This window comes from Trichosurus vulpecula, chromosome 3, assembly GCF_011100635.1.
Source record: "Trichosurus vulpecula isolate mTriVul1 chromosome 3, mTriVul1.pri, whole genome shotgun sequence".
NCBI lineage: Eukaryota > Metazoa > Chordata > Mammalia > Diprotodontia > Phalangeridae > Trichosurus > Trichosurus vulpecula.
Genome location: NC_050575.1, coordinates 229,048,648 through 229,065,465, shown reverse-complemented (window position 1 = coordinate 229,065,465; position 16,818 = coordinate 229,048,648). Strand labels below are relative to the sequence as shown.

At 37.2% G+C, this 16,818-nt stretch overlaps 1 protein-coding gene across 1 annotated transcript; it reads left to right on the top strand.

The window, feature by feature from the left end:
- Nucleotides 1-12,431: 12,431 nt before the first annotated feature.
- On the top strand, nucleotides 12,432-13,376 carry LOC118842412 (olfactory receptor 2AG1-like). Its single transcript, XM_036749936.1, has one exon. The coding sequence runs from the start codon at nucleotides 12,432-12,434 to the stop codon at nucleotides 13,374-13,376; it is 945 nt and encodes a 314-aa protein (XP_036605831.1).
- Nucleotides 13,377-16,818: the final 3,442 nt, after the last annotated feature.

Sequence of the window (16,818 nt, the reverse complement as noted above, 5' to 3'; positions counted from 1 at the left end):
AGGAGGTAGCCTGCAACTGCAGTGTGGGGAGAAAGACCCACCAGCAAGAAGTACTTTATTTGGACACTCTGTATTAGCTAAAGAGATTAACTTGCTTTGACCTAGGGGTGGACATTTGAATTGTAAACAAGTATTTGGGAATGGCACTGAATGGTATCTTTTGCTTTGTCGTGAATGATATGTTTTAGTTTCCTGCTTGATTGGATCACAATGTATAATGTATCTATTTGTTCAAGGATCCATGGTCATTTAATTTAGATTATTGTTATGTCATGGACTTGGAAGGGGTGGAGTATATTGGGAATGAAGATGGGCTCTTAGCACTTATTCAACCAGGTGCCTTTGAAGAGTTTGGCCTTTGTTTCCTTGATTAAATTAGGAGTCTTTGATGACTTCCTTGACTCAAGGGAAAGCCTGGTTTACATGGGCTTGAGTGATGTGTTTGTGACATCAGAAACTTTTAGACCACATTGGTTAAGTATCATTTTTGTGATGATTTTAGGTCATGTGGGTCCTAAGGGGAGTTGCTAAGACCAGAGTCAATAGTAAGAGCTTAAGTTCTGGTAGCTCAGATGATGTTTGATGATGGCTAAAGAGTGCATAAAAAGGGAAGACAGAGCCATTTGCCTAGGGTTCTCACTCTTGGTGGTGAGCTTATGTGGATACCCTGGGCAGCTGTAGTTAAGGGCCTTCCAGCTTGTGAACTCATATGTTCAGACTTTTTTAAACTCTGGTAACCATGAATTGAGATTTGAATCAGACAAGGTGTGTCTGTTGATGTTTGTAATTTGTTTGTATTTGCTTTGAAGCTCAGGCTGCTGGCTTTTCTCCCTGAGCTTAGTGAAAGATATTTATATGTTGGGTTAAAGTAATATTGTTAACCCCTTACCATTGCTTTCCTTAGTAAAGCAGATCAAAAGAAACTGGGCTTGCAGTATTCTGTGAGCTGGTTGTTTTTGGTTTTACACCCCTTAAAACATCTGCTAGCCAGATTGTTGAACCAGAGGCATCTATGGGCTCCAGATCATAATGCTGAACATTACAGTTTTTACCACTTTCAATAAATAGAAGAGGACAAGTGGTTGCTAATTTTCCATTTTGGATAATAGGTATGAGATTCCTTCCTTTTCCCTTTCCCTCTGTCAAAGTAGGACAAAAGGTATTTCTAAAGAATATTCTGTTGTGTAAGACTCCTGTTTTTCTAAGTTTTGTTTAAATAATTTGAATTTTTGTTGCAAGATAAATCCAATGACTTTGATCTGTGTACTGCATTATTTGTGAACCAAGATGGTGTGAGATTAGGAGAGTATTCTAGCAGGGAGGATTAGCGCTTAGATATTGGGATATTGGGGCAAATTACGGTGCAGGGATATAGAAAGTAATAGGGTTTGAGTCCTTCTTCAAAGTATTTACATTTTCTACTGGCTGGGAGCTGAATCAAACTGCAAAAGAAAATCCTATGTTTTTTATTTATTAGTTTCTGAATTAGCTTCCCTAATGCCAGAACTAAATAATTATAAAACACTTAGCACTGTGCCTGGTACATAGTAGGCACTATATAAGTATTAGTTGCTAATATATTAGCATATATGTTATCCCACATTCTACAGATGAGGAAACTGAGACCAAGAAAGCTTAAGTGGCGTGTTGAATGTTATGTAGGTAGTAGTAGAGATGTGGATGAGTACCTCTAGTGTGAGGGTTTGCCAAGCACTTTTCAGGACTGCTCATCTTCCTCTTTTTTCTACCTGGCACTCAACTCTCACCTGTGGCTCCAAGAAGATGTAACATGAGCAGCAACCACACCCTGGCAAAGCATCTCAGTAAACAGACTAAACCAGGTTGAGGATAACTGATGTCTCTCAAACCCATTGGTGAGTTAGGGGGGTGTCTATCCCAACCATGTGAAGACTTCCCCCATAGGAATGTGTGGATGAGGACAATTTGTTGCAACAGCCATGAAAGCAGCTAAAGCAGGTGCTGTGGAATGCTCAGAGCTTTGTCAGACGTCAAAAACTCCAAGGTCATCTACTACATCCCAGGCCATCACCAGTCATCCTGACTTTTGTTTTGCAACTGGAGTTTGATGACGGTGGAAGAGAGAGTGAGCCTGATGACTTTGTGCAACTCTTCCTCACTTAAATCCAATTTATAGGCAAGTCCAGACATTATCTCATGATGTCACTGGTCCTCTTCCACAACAAGGGACAGAACTACAGTTAGTGGAGCTGGTTTTTGAATCAATGTCTTCTTGCTCCAAAATCCAAGGCTTTTTCTGCTATATCCCATTGCTTTCTTCTGTGGCAGTAGAACTGATAGATATAAATTATCTAATCAATGGATCCAATATTTGTCTTTTTTACCTCTAGTACAAGATTGTAATCACTCAAAGAACTAGCTGCAGCCATCATCAATATACACAAACACACATATAAGTATACATGGGTGTATCTGTTAGGTATACATATTTTCATTTCTATAGCAACATTTAACTTAAATAAGCTCCAGGGAGCAAGAAGCAGAAAAAAGAACGGACAAGCCTCACATATGTATTTCCAAGAGTGGGTTTGGGATAGTTTTAAAGGACTATCTCTATGCAAACCACCAGGTGGCATTCTCACCTCAAACAGTTCTTACTTTTTTCCTTTGCAAAGGTGCTTATAAGAACTTTACAAAAGCAGCCACCTAGCCTGTTTGTGGAGCCTTAGAAGTTAGCTCAGTATCTATGCCATTTCGTTCATCTAAGGACAAAAATATAAAGACTTCAATTTATTTGGTTCAAGTGAATTTCAATCTCATTAAGATAATTTCCTTTTCAGGTTTATGGAAGCCCCCAACTTCTTCTCCCGCCTCCTAAAAAGAGCTATTCACTAACATTACAGCTTAGAATAAATTTTTAAAAAATAGAATAAAAATAAAGAGATGTAACATTAAAATTCCCATGGGATATTCCCTAGACTCTTCTATAGAAGTCTGAAATATCAGCTTCCAGGTAGCTATAATCACTCTTTTAAATATCTGCTCTCTACATCATTTAGGGCATTTTCAGAGGGAGGATATCAAGTATTGCCTCAGTATTAAGATCATAGGCAAAAAAAGGAACAGTCTCACCATGTACAAGGTGGTGATACTTATCCTGACTCTATCAATAGTACTCACTTCCTGGCCAATAGCCAGGCAAAATCTTGGAACTTCAAATTACTTTCCAGTGACTCCATTTACATTAATATTCTGAGGCTATAAAAGCTCCACAATTACCATTTATTTTGTAGATTCTGGATGGGAATAGAGTAAGAAAAGGCAAAGGGGGAAGGAGGAATGTCCAGAAAAATATTTGAGTTGTTTCAAACATAATATATACATTTTCTTTCTTGATGAAAAATTTTGCAGTCCCTTCAAAATTGCACAAGTTACACTTGAACATCATCAGAATGCAAGTATGCATGCACATATACATCACGGAAAACATTATTAACATCAATAAAAATTTGGATATTTATCACAACATTAAGTGTTTTAAGAGAGGGTTTTTGGTGAGGGGAGAATGAATGAGACTTTTAAATCTAACAATTAAAAAAAACTGATTTATCAATGCAGATCAGTGGCCGTTCCAAAATTTCTAGTGTTGAAGAGGAACCAGAAACACTAAGATATTATATTCCTTGCTTAGGGTCACTCAGTCAACATGTGTTAGGACGGGTTCAAAACCTAGGTTTTTCTGACTCCAAAACCAGCACTCTGCCAACTGTTCCAGGCTTATTCTCTTATTAAAGTTTCATATATTAAGAGATGAAAAGAAATCTATATGCAGAGAGATAAATTAAAGGAGATAGAAGACAAGGCAGAGATTAGTGATTAATCTATTATGCAAAGAAGGCATGTTTAAGATGAAGAAGGGAAAATATATTTTTAAATAAGCACCTCTCAATGCCATGACTTATATTTGGAGAAGAGCCCAGAATTGCATTTTTGTGGAGAGCCCTTGGGTCATGAGAGTTGCTCCCTTGCTTGTAAGCAGGTAAGGGAGTCATGGGAATCAGGGCAAGAAATGTCCCCTCTGGGACTCATTAAAGCCCCTGACCTTGGAACAGCAGGTCTATGATCATGTCATCTCAGATAATCAAAGAATGCTATCTGAACTGAGCAGAGGCACAGATCCAATCTGAAGAGGAGGCATCTGATAGGACAGCCGAGTTGACTCTCACAGGAATATGGCTCTTACTGTTTTCATTCTCCCCAGAAGACAATAAAATCTGAATGTGGAAAGATCCTTCTTTAATACTCTTTTGTAGTTTCTCCTACTGCTTTTCCAACTCTGTCATTTTTCTCTCAAACCTTGGCCAATTGTGAGCTCCATGAGCTATAGACTTCTGTTTACTTCCAATTTCTGTCCAGGAGGGGCTGGTTCAGAGCAAATTAGGTAAAATAAGCAACTTCTTGACAAGCATCTTCTTCTCTTTCCTCGCACATAGGAGAAAGAGAAAGGCAGTGGGTACATGCTCTCTTAATATTGTTCCTGTACTGTGACCATATCTGCCCAATTAAATCGCCAGGTAAACCAAACATTACCAATAATAGATGCATTCCTAATTATCTCACCACAGGGATCCCAACCCACATTCATCACTATAGGAAATATAAATTTTTCTCCACTTGATCATTTCAGACTTTCAGCTAACCATAGAAGAGCCAGTGGAGTTGAGGACTGAGCCACTTTCTTCATGAGAGGTAAGTGAGGATCCATGTGTTCTACCTCAGAGAGTCACACAGAATCTGAATCTACATTTGCTTTAGGGAGAGGAAATGGAAGGGGGCAGAGTAGAAAGAAAATAGGATCTAAAATTCTCTGTTCCAAATTAAGAAAAGAATAATAACATAGGCTTCTCATAATGAAGAAGCCCCTGACACCTGTGTATATATCTCTTCTCCTTTAGCCACAAATTTTCCCCATGAGACATCACGTTATTGATGAGAAGAAAAGTGAGAACCAGTGAGGAGCATGAATTGGTCCAGTGTCACCAAAAGTATTACATTCAAATCTCATGCTAGAACCCATATCTATTTAGAGTGCCTTAGTTTCTGACGTCTACAACAGTGTTTCCTGCTATGATCAACCTCTTGGACTTTACTTCATCATAGCCCACCCAAATCAATCCCATCACATAACCAAGATAGAAAAATTAGAATATTTAATTATTTTTATTTTTGGAAAATAGTTTCTCCAACTCAATACCCGCACAGAGCCCTATGTCCATAGAAATACTGTAGTCTCTGCTAGTCCCCAAGAGAGCTTCTGGGCTTAACTAATGGTCAAAAGGATCTCCAAGAGATTGTCTTCTTATATCTCACAATTTACATTAGATATGTAAAACCTTTAGTTATAATTTCTCCTAAGAGAAGCCTGTTGTCTTTGTTTAATAGGAAAGTCCAATTTTGGCCAGTAAACTGACAAAAGGTAAAACACAGAAAAAAATGATGGGGAAAAAGTTAAAGGAAGGTTTTTTTTTTTAATCTTAATTTTCTCAAACCTTCTGTAAAACGTTACTACAAACTTGATGATACCCCAGGAGGCCTCAGGATTCTCTTTAGGTTCTGCTTAGACTGGAGGTTGCCAGTTTCTCCAAGGATTTGCTTTGTTTTTCCTAATTATGTGTAGAAGTCACAATTGGCCCACAATTGATATTAATGGTTTTTTATCTTGGGCAGAGCTGAAATACAAGAGTCTCTGATGGCTTCTGAAGTCCCCCAGCTGGCCTCTGGCCCATACTCTAGTGTGCTATCTATAATACTATGCTCCCATTAAATATACTCCAGTCTCTGAAAACCCATTTTCCCAATTCCCCCCTGCTCCAAACCACTATCACTCTCCCATTCCAAAGAGGAGATCAGAGACAAGTTCTGGGACATTTCTGTTTCCAGAAATATCTCCTTTTTTCCCTTCATCTCCTCCTATTATCCTCACCAAGGTAGTGTGTGAAGGGGAAAGAGAAGGCAAAAAATATAAATTTGATTTTCATTTATAAATTTCTTTTCCCCATAGAACTGAATATGTTCTCAAATGAGGTTTGCATAGGTATGTGAGGTGTCTCAGAATGACTCCACTCCTTAGTCATTAGGATGGTAGATTGAGAGTTCAACTAATCAAAACCCCTCATTTTAATGATGAAACTCAGGATCATAAAATTAGGCAATGTGCTCTAGGTCACGAGGTAGTGTACAGGGTTCCCTCTTCCCATGTTACTTGCTGCTCTAGAGTATTCAAATGTCAATCCAATTGGCATTAAAGTAATAGGTTAGGAATCATATATAACAATAGTACTCTAATATGAAGGTAAAGGGAAAGTACTTAGTAAGTGAATAACAATAGAACAAACAGATGTTAACTGAACAAACAACAGCTACTATTTAGATGGCTTTTTTGATGCTCTCAAAGTGCTTTGCATATTTTAATCCATTTTATCCTTCCAACCACCTTGTGAGGTATGTGCTATGATTACCCCAACTCTACAGATGAGGAAGCAGCTAGGAGGCACAGTGGATAAAGTGCCAGGCCTGGAGTCAGGAAGTCCTGAATTGAAGTGTGGCATCAGATACTTACTATCTGTGTGGTCTCACTCCTGAGAGGTCACTCAGCCATGTTTGTCTCTGTTTTCTCATCTGTAAAATGAATAGGAGAAGGAAATGGCAAAACACTCCATTATCTCTGCCAAGAAAACCCCAGATGGGACATAACTGAACATGGCTCTACAACAACAGATAAGGAAACTGAGGCAGAGAGAGGTTAAATGTCTTGCTCAAGGCTACATATACGCTAGTAAGTCTCTGAGGCAGAATCCAGATTCAGGTCTTCCTTCCTCCAAGTTCAGGGCATTATGTACTATGCCACTTAGTAAATCACATGTAAATAGATTGAACTCCATTTTACTCTCTTTCCTTCCATATTCTAGATTGCCATCTACATATCTTGTTCATTTATACATTAAAACATTAAATTCATTATCATCTTTATCATCATTTCATAATTCCATTGTATAACAGCTTCCATCTTTTTGAGAAGAAAAGAAATAACATTTCATCATTTCTCCGGCCTGGTCTCTAGAGTTGGGGGAAAGAGGAATAACACCATTCCTTTACCTCCCAGCAGTTGTTCCCTCCTGAACTTCCTAATGCCTGAGAGGACTCCACCCTAAACCTAAATGCCTGTGGACAGGGACACCTAACTGCCTGAATTTCTTGATGATTAACACATTCCTCATCCCATTCTGAACCACAACCACCCCTGTTATCTTTCAAACCCTGTTCTTGGCACTTCATTTTCCAAATCCTTATTCCCACTCCCCACAACCAATCTTCCCAATTTTCCCCCTGAAGTTCCCCATCCCTTCTACTGTGTCCTCTGGAATATGGCTCCATAGGTACCAAATTAGCTTCTATCTTCAAGATTTTCCCTTACCTTTCTTTCTATCTTCCAGCTCTCCATGAGACCCAGATCCTTCCTTATAACACAGAATGCCTGGCCTCTCTTTCCAACACCAGCTTTATTTTCATTTATTCCCTCACCTCACTGATTTAGGTGGACTAATACTCCTTGCTCCATATTACCACTTTGAGGTACTTCCTCTACCTTCCTGACTCAGTAATCTCTCCTCCTCTGAGGTTTGCTGAAACCATATCTACTACCCAATCAAAATTCTGGTAACCATTGGCAAATGATTTCTAAAACAATTCCCTTCTTTCCAGAATGAGTTCAGTGCCTGACTTTTAGTCTTTCTCTCATACAAAAGGATGTTGACATACATTTTTATACCCTCTCAACCACCCTAAGCTACCTGTTCCTCAACATACTCATTTCACATGATGAACTTCTGCACCACACTTTAGCCATACAAAAAGATGATCATGTCCTTGATCTTAGCAATGTGACCATCACATTAACGACAGTAGTTCTTGAGATAATAATGATCATCATAATAATAAGAGTTAATATCTATATAACACTTTAACATTTACAAAGTGGCATATATATGTGTGTATATGTATCTAAAGCTCTGTATACCAATACACATACACACATGGAATCTCATGTGATCCTCTTGTCCACTCTGTGAGATAAGTGCTATCATTTTTACAAGGTTACAAATGAGGAAACTGATGCTAAGAGAGTTAAGTGACTTATCTGGGCCTCCAAAACTGCAAATGTTTCTTGAAAGATTTGAACTCAGATCTTTCAGACGATGCTTCTATCAACTGCACCAACTGGACTCTTAATATCAATATATTAAGCCATTAAATCTTACCTAGCCTTTCTTCTCTCCTAAAGTATGTGGTAAAATCACAGTATTTCTTTTCTTCTCTATCACAAACTTCATGATAGTGTAGTCTCTCAACCCTAAAATTCCCATCATTTCTACTTGAGTAATCATTTCCTCATCATTATTTAAAATCAGGCCCAGCAAAGTCCATCAATTGTCAGTTCCTTGTTGACTCCTCTTCCATTTAAAGAATAAAAACTTTCATTCAATCAAAGCATACATGTCTCAACTGCTCAAGTTTGATGAACATCCCTATCCAATATCCAATTATTATAAGTTCCATATCACTTTAACATCATAATGCCATTTCATGTTTGTGATGTGATTCCCAAAGTTTTTGCCTAAATTATTCCTTCTGTATAGTTTATTAGAATCATATTCCCACCTCAATATTAGCTCTGATTCTCCTTCCAATGATCCTCATCCAGGTGTTCTAAACTATATTTCCTCCCCCAGCTACCAGGATATTGCATATTTTATATGGATATATCTTCTTAATATGCAATGCTTTTTCCCTGCCTCTTTTAACTCTCCTGTTAATTGTGGATATGGTGTACACTCCCAGAAGCATACTCTTATCATAAATACCTAATCTCAATTAAACTGACAAATTCAAATTTTCTTTGTTAGTTGGGTTATATTTTGCTCTGCTTATTGTCCATTCTTTGCGCTTAGTGTATATAGGCATCTTAGGCACTTTATTTTATGGCTGGATTCTTTATTTGATTATTCTCTCCTGAGAAGTAATTTTTTCTTCTATTCTTATTACTATATTGGACTTAGTATCATTGAATGGCAACTAGATTAGTAGATCTATGCAAACACTTTCCTCCTGTTCCTCCTTTTTCAGTTTAAAGCCTATAACTTGGCTCCCAATATTAAATGGTTCTTCTCCTTTTTGCAATGTTATTCTATTCTCAGATCTTTTTAGTAGAGAATATAATTTATCTTTCCTTCTTTTATCTTACTATCACTTCCCAGTGATTCTCTCTCCTCTCAGTAGATTTTCCTTGGTAACAAATAGGTCACAAAAATAAAAACATTACTTTTGTCTCCAAATATATGCCTCATTATGTACCTGTAGTTCACCACTTCTAAACTGAAAAGCATAAGGTGTGATTCTGAATCATAAATTCACTGCTATTCTTTCAAAGAATACTTTATTATCACTAAAAATTGAAAGTGGAGATACATTCTCAAAGCACGTTCACTTTCTCTTTCAGAATGGAGTCCAAATTATAAATTGTGCATGCATTGCTGCTATTTTGTACTAGTAGGAGCATAAACATAACACACTCCCAGCAAGACCCTGGAAAATTGGGCTAGCCCAGTCTTTTAACCTTCGGGGGTTCAGTCCCTTAAACAAATCCCATGACTAAATGTGGAAAACTATCTGTTTACCATACATGTACACTGAGGGATTGGAGGAGGGGTGGATTCCTGAATAATACTTAATTTATCTAAATGAGTCTTCCAATTTTTCTGTCAATAGAATGATGCAATCTTCTCAAATACCTCTCATTTGCAATTAATATATTCCTTCCTGGATTTTATGCAAAGAAAATCAAAGAGAAGTTGAGCTCTAAGCAGAAAGCAAATTGTTTAATTAGATACAGATATTTCCCAGCATTTCTCTGCTAACAATTCTGTACTTTACTTCTGCACACAGAGGCAGACCCTCTTAGCCACAGGTGTCATTGACAGCCACTCATTCTTGAGGTTTGTACATGACCTGTAGGTAGAAGATTTAAGGGAGTCCAGTGGTTTCTTTGCTTTACAAAAAGTCAGAGTCCTTTTTTTCTTTCAACATTGCTTCTATCCATAAGGCAGCTGACCAATTTGTTGTCAAGAAGTGTGTAGATCTGTGGACTTATCCAAGAAAAACTGGTGGATTTTTCTACCTCAACTCTGCACTGCTGCTTCCTTTACTTGATGTAGCTATTTTTTTTTCTGGGGGCAAGGCAGGGCAATTGGGGTTAAGTGACTTGCCCAAGGTCACACAGCTAGGAAGTGTGTCAAGTGTCTGAGGCCGGATTTGAACTCAGGTCCTCCTGACTTCAGGGCTGGTACTCTACTCACTGTGCCACCCAGCTGCCCCTGTAGCTATTTTTATTGAACATTAGTAAAGGGAATTTTTCACAATGGAGTTGGCTCTCCATGTAAACATACAAACACACATACATGATCAATAATCAGAGAAACAATGTTTAATAATATTGCAATGCATAATTAAAATGTTTTATTTTGCTGAGCAACTATAAGACTGTAGCTCTCTCAACGCCTAGAAGTTTCTTCACAAACCCCCAGACATAGGATCAGTCCAGACAATGGAGTTCTAGAACATGGATACTTTGAATTTGTTTAACCTCTCTTTTAGGGAGGAAAATGATGGCTACTTAGTGCTCAATGCTACAGTACTTTCCAAGGTATTTTGTTCTGCAAACCTTTTAACAACTGAAACAGCAACAACAAAATGTGTTGTGAATCACTAGGGTGATTTAATATACTACTCAAAATATTCATTAAGTGCTTATGATAACTTTTTCCCCAAAGCTACAAATAAAAATTTATACTATATAATTATATTCATAAATTATAAAAATTTACTCTATCTGTAAATTGGAAACTTTAAATATAAAATTATAAAATTGTATTTATAAAATAATTACAAATAAATTATATGAAATATTCTGTGAAAATTAAAAGTAATGTAGCAAGACCTCATATTCATACCTTTATCTGCAATACTTCATATTAAATTTATTTTATAAATTCTATTTAATACAAGTAATATATTCAGTTAAATAAAATGACTCGAAAGTTTTGTAATTCTTGTGGTCATTTGGAAACAATTTGATAATGGGTTGTGAAGTGGGAAGAAATGTTGCATTTAGTCCAAAGGGGTCAAATTTGAGGTAACTGCTGCACAAAAACCCAAATTTTTTGTGAACATAACCATAACAGTTTCTAAACACTGCAGAAACAAATATGTAAAATTTCAAGCATACACACTTGTTGCCAGAGAAGAAAAATATATTTGCAATAAAATTGGCCAATCATTATCTGCTTAAATAACCTTTAGAGAATTTTTAGTATGAACTCATTGAACCATTGCCACAAATACACAAGATGTTACCAAACCATTAAATGGAAACAACTGCTCTAGAAGAAGTTGAAATTTGGAGTTTATAGACTTATACTCTAGGTGAATTTAGGGTCCCTGTTCATAGACTGGGCATGGAACTCAGTCCTGGCTGTCTTGTCATTATCAGGGATATTCAACCCTTCCAAACTACAGGTGATCCATCATGAATAGACTTGTCAGAAAGCACCAGCAAAAAGAATATTGCTATCACTGGTCTGGAAGCCTTTTCTCTCTGATCCTTAACTTCATTGCCTCTTTCCCTCACAACTGTCACTTTTCATGTTCCATCGTCAGACAAATTCCAACCACTTGAGTTTTAAGGGAAAAGAAAAACAAAATAAAAGGGATGCAACACAAAAAAAATTCATATCATTATAGAAGAGAAACAAATGGGATCCTAGTTGTATCTACTCAGTTTTCTTCTCCTTACCATACCTCTTCAAAATTCATCCTAACATTCCTTCCCACTTGACTTTCTCAATTACAGATATATAATAAATTTGTATAAATCTTTAAAATCTATATAAATCAATTATCTTTAGGCAGAAAATAACAAAACTTAAAATTCAGGCCAGAATTTAAAAATCCAAGAAAAAGTAAAATTATAAAGAAAATCTAAAAGAATAATGTCATGAAATTCCTCCAAATAATTTAATAGTGTTTATATGGCTTTGTACTCTAAAATAGTTCCATTTAGAGGTTCATATTTATGTACATATTTTACAGTAATTCATCACCCTTCACTTGACTTTGTTTCATGGATATTTTTGTTAATTGATAGAGGGTAAATACTTTTATCAAAAAATAAACTCAATAATTGTTGGCATGAGTCCCATTGGCCAATGGAAAGGCTCTCACCCCCATTTTCTCATCACTTACTAACTTTTAGTGCCCTCTAACATTTACAGTACTCCTGGATTTATTGGGCCTAAGTTCTCAACTCTGTATTGATCCAGGAAGAAAGAGCCCGTGCAATGGAACTCTGGAACACCACATTGGAGAACAGTTTCTTACTCACTGGAATTCTCCAGGACAGTAAGTACCCTGGACTGGTTTGTGCCACAATCGCATTCCTCTATTTAGTGGCTATGACCAGCAATGGCCTCCTTCTTCTGTTGATTGCTATGGACAAGAGGCTTCATGTGCCCATGTACTTCTTGCTCAGTCAGCTTTCACTTATGGATCTGCTCATTACAACTGTTATTTCCCCCAAAATACTTGTAGATTACTTGTGTGGACAGAGCACCATCTCTTTTTCAGGCTGTGGATTCCAGATATTCCTGACACTGACAGTTGGAGGTGCTGAAGATATCCTGTTAGCTTTCATGGCATATGACCGCTATGTAGCCATTCAACATCCCCTGAACTATATGGTCTTCATGAGACCAAAAGTTTGCTGGTCCATGGTGGCTATATCCTGGCTCTTGGCGTCCATGAATGCCCTTGTGAACACCATATACACAATGCACTTCCCTTTCTGTAGAACCCGGGAGATAAGCCACATACTTTGTGAGATCCCTCCTTTACTGAAGCTGGCATGTGCTGACACCACAAAGTACCAGTTCGTGTTATACACAGTGGGTGTGACATTCCTCCTCATCCCCCTCTCTGGTATCCTTATCTCCTACACTCTAGTTTTAACTGCTGTGTTCCATATGCCTTCAATACAAGGGAGAAAGAAAGCTTTCCTTACCTGCTCGTCCCATCTGACAGTGGTTGGACTCTACTATGGACCTCTTGTGTTCATTTATGTCCTGCCCAGTGCTTATCACAACCCTCATCAAGACAATATCCTTTCTGTGTTCTATAGCATTATTACTCCAACAATGAACCCCTTGATCTACAGCCTGAGGAACAAGGACGTACTGGGAGCCCTGAAGAAATTGCTAGGGAAAGGCCCCTCAGGACCAAAGTTGTAGAACCCTAGACGGATCTTTGCTTGATCTTCCAGCTGATAGCAGGTAGCCAATTCTCTCTAGGCTCATTTCCACCTCTGTGGAATATTTCATGAGGCACCACAATAAAATTTTCCCTTTTATTCTTGCTTCAACACTATTGCATTCTATACACGAGGTCATTCAGGATGAGAGGCATTTACAGAAGGCGCAACATGAAGGAAATTCCAGAGAGGTACAAAATATCTGAGTTGTCTAATTCCTGGTAATTGTCCCAATGTTACAAAAAAAGAAAAAAACATAAAACTCACACTTCATAATGCATTCTAGATTTTTTAAGGAATTGTAGTAAAAATCAGCTTGAACAATATCATTTTCTAATTTTGAAAACTAACATAAAATTTGTCCCTCTCCAATGTTTTGACATCTCTCAAGCTTCATGATTTTCTTTTTTCCATTAATTTATTTTCAGTTTTTAACATTCACTTTTATAGGATTTTAAGTTTTTAATTTTCTCCCCCCTTGTTCTTTCCCCTCTTGAAGACAGCATACAATGTGATATAAGCTATACATGTACAATCATATTAAATATATTTCCATATTAGTCATTTTGTAAAGGATAATCAGAAGCAAAGGGAAAAAGCACAAGAAGCAAAGCAGGAGAAAATACTGTGCCTTGATCTGCATTCAAACTCCATAGTTCTTTCACTGGATGTGGATAGCATTTTCCATTTTTAGCTTTTGGAACTGTCTTAGATAATTGCATTACTATCAAAGTTGGCCATAGCACAATGTTGCTGTTACTACATACAATATTCTCCTGGTTCTCCTCACTTCACTCAGCCTCAGTTCATGTAAGTCTTTTCAGGTTTTTCTGGAATCTGCTGGCTCATCAATCTTCATGATTTCCAAGGACCACAAATAACAGCTCGGCAACCACCTATGTGAACAGCATCCCCCATATAAAAATTTCTCCCACAAGTCCATTCAGTCTCTACTTGAAGATGTCAAGAAAGTTGGTAAATCTACTATCTCCAGGGTAAATTCACTTTTAGTCAACTATGTTAATGAGTTTTTAATTTATCAAATAAAGTTGAGGGTCACCCATTGAGCAATAGAGAGATATGTTTTGGACATAAACAGGAATCTACATGATAGAAATGGAAAACTATTCAGAAGACACTGTAAAACGTGCTATAAGGAGACTTGCATGAATATAAAAAAATACAGGCACTCACATATTGACTGCAAAGACATTGCTGCATTGATGTCTATGCAATGTTAAGGAATTAAAGAAAGACCAACAACAGATAAACCTCCTGTCCAAGATTTTGAGAACATAAGATGAGTTCTACAAGATGAGTAGGCATGGATGGGTTACTCTCCCAAATCAATGAGAATACAAATCTGTCAAAGAATAAAAATAGAGCTTGGCTTAGACCATCGTTTGAGTGACATTCAGGAGTTGGGGTTAGTAGTGAAGATTAGGTGCCTGGATCATTATGAGAATTAGAGGGAGGTACTATTCATACTCATTAAATAAAAAGTCCTGTGTTTCTTAGAGAAGTTGGTATTTAGCTGTGCTGTATGCTGTAAAAGTACTTCCCATAATTGCTCATTAGAGCTGTGTGGGTCCATAAAGTAATTTTGAAAGACTCCAAGTCTCTTTTTGTTGTTTCTGACTTTGGAATACCACTCTAATGGAGAGCCTGGAACAAGTTTCTTTGCTAGATCAAACCTGTTGCAGATTCCCTCTCCTTCCAAGGTCAGTAAAATGTCCTTCAAGGACAGTAGAAAGACCACCGGATCTGGAGTCAAGATCTGACTTAAAATTCAGCCTCAGACACATACTAGTTGTTTGACCTTGGGAAAGTCACTCAGCTCTTTCCTTATCTGTAAAATTGGGATAATGAAATCATTTATATTCCTGAGTTATTGTGAGTACTAAATAATATATGTCAAGCACTCTGCAAACCTGAAAGCACTATATAAATGTCAGCTATGATAATAACAAAATTATTATATTTAGTATTGTTATTATTATCTTCTTCAAAGACACAGGCTTCATCTGCCTAGCATAAAACAAATCAGCTGCTAATGAATCCATTAAAGCAGCTCAAAGCAGATTGGATAAGAGTTGGGGAAGGAACTGATAACATAAATTGTCTTCTTAAAGTAACAAACAAGTGCCACTAGTTTCCTTCAAGAGCACCTCACTTTTTTAATATTTCCTTCATTCATTCTTTCGAGGCTCTCCATTTTCCCTAATAAATTGAAAATCAGAGAGGCAGTCCTTCAACCCTTTCATCTTGGGGTTGGGGGAAAATACCCTGAATTCTTTATACATGTAGTTTTTTCTCAACTTTGGAAGAAATATATATTAGTGCAATGAAGATCCCCCCCCAAGGCTCTCTCCTGAGTAGCACTCTTCTCTTTTCTCTTTATACTATCTCATTTTGGGGTCTCTTCAGGTCACATGGCTTCAAAATAACATATCTATGTAGATGATTCCCAGATCTGTGTACCCATCCCTAATCTCTTTAATAAGTTCCAATCTCCCTTTTCCAGCTGTTTTTGAACAGCTCAAATTGGATGTCCCAAGGTCTTCTCAAAATCAGCATGTCCAGAGCAGAACTCATTATCTTAAAAAAAAACAAACAACCTTCCTTTATTTCCAACTGCTAAAGGAAGCATCATCCTCCCTCACACCCAAGTTCCTAACTTCAGTGTCATTCTACACATCATATAGATCCAATCTTTTGTTTAACCTTGTGTTTTTTTACTTTAACATCTTCCATGTATGTTCCTTTATTGCCCCTCACACAACTAACACCATTATACACAGGCATTCCACAGAGATATTGCAGATTCAATTCCAGACCTCCACAATAAAGCAAATATCTCAGTAAAGATAGTCACATAAAGTTTTTGGTTTCCCAACACATATAAAAGTTATGTTTACGCTATACTGTAGTCTATTAAATGTTTAATTGTATTGTTTCTGAAAATGTACACACCTTAATTTAAAAAATAATTTATTTCCAAAAAAATGGTAACCATTGTCTGAGCCTTCAGTGAGTCATAATCTTTTGCTGGTGTGTATGGGGTGGGGGGAGTAGTCTGGCCTCAATTTTGATGGCTGCTAACTGATCCAGGTGGTGGTTGCTGAAGGTTGGGGTGACTGTGGCAATTTCTTAAAATCAGACAACAATGAATTTTTTTTCACTGATTGACTTTTCCTTTCACTTGAACACTTAGAGTCCCTTGTAGGGTTATTAATTGACCTAATTTCAATATTGTTGTGTCTCAGGGCATAGGGAGGCCAAGAAGGAGAAAGAGGGAAAATAGCAGGTCAGTGGGGTAGTCAAAACACATACAACATTTATCAATTAAGTTCACCATCTTATATAGTTCTTTTTTTTAAAAAAATGGTAGTATTTCATTTTTTTCCGATTACACGTAAAGA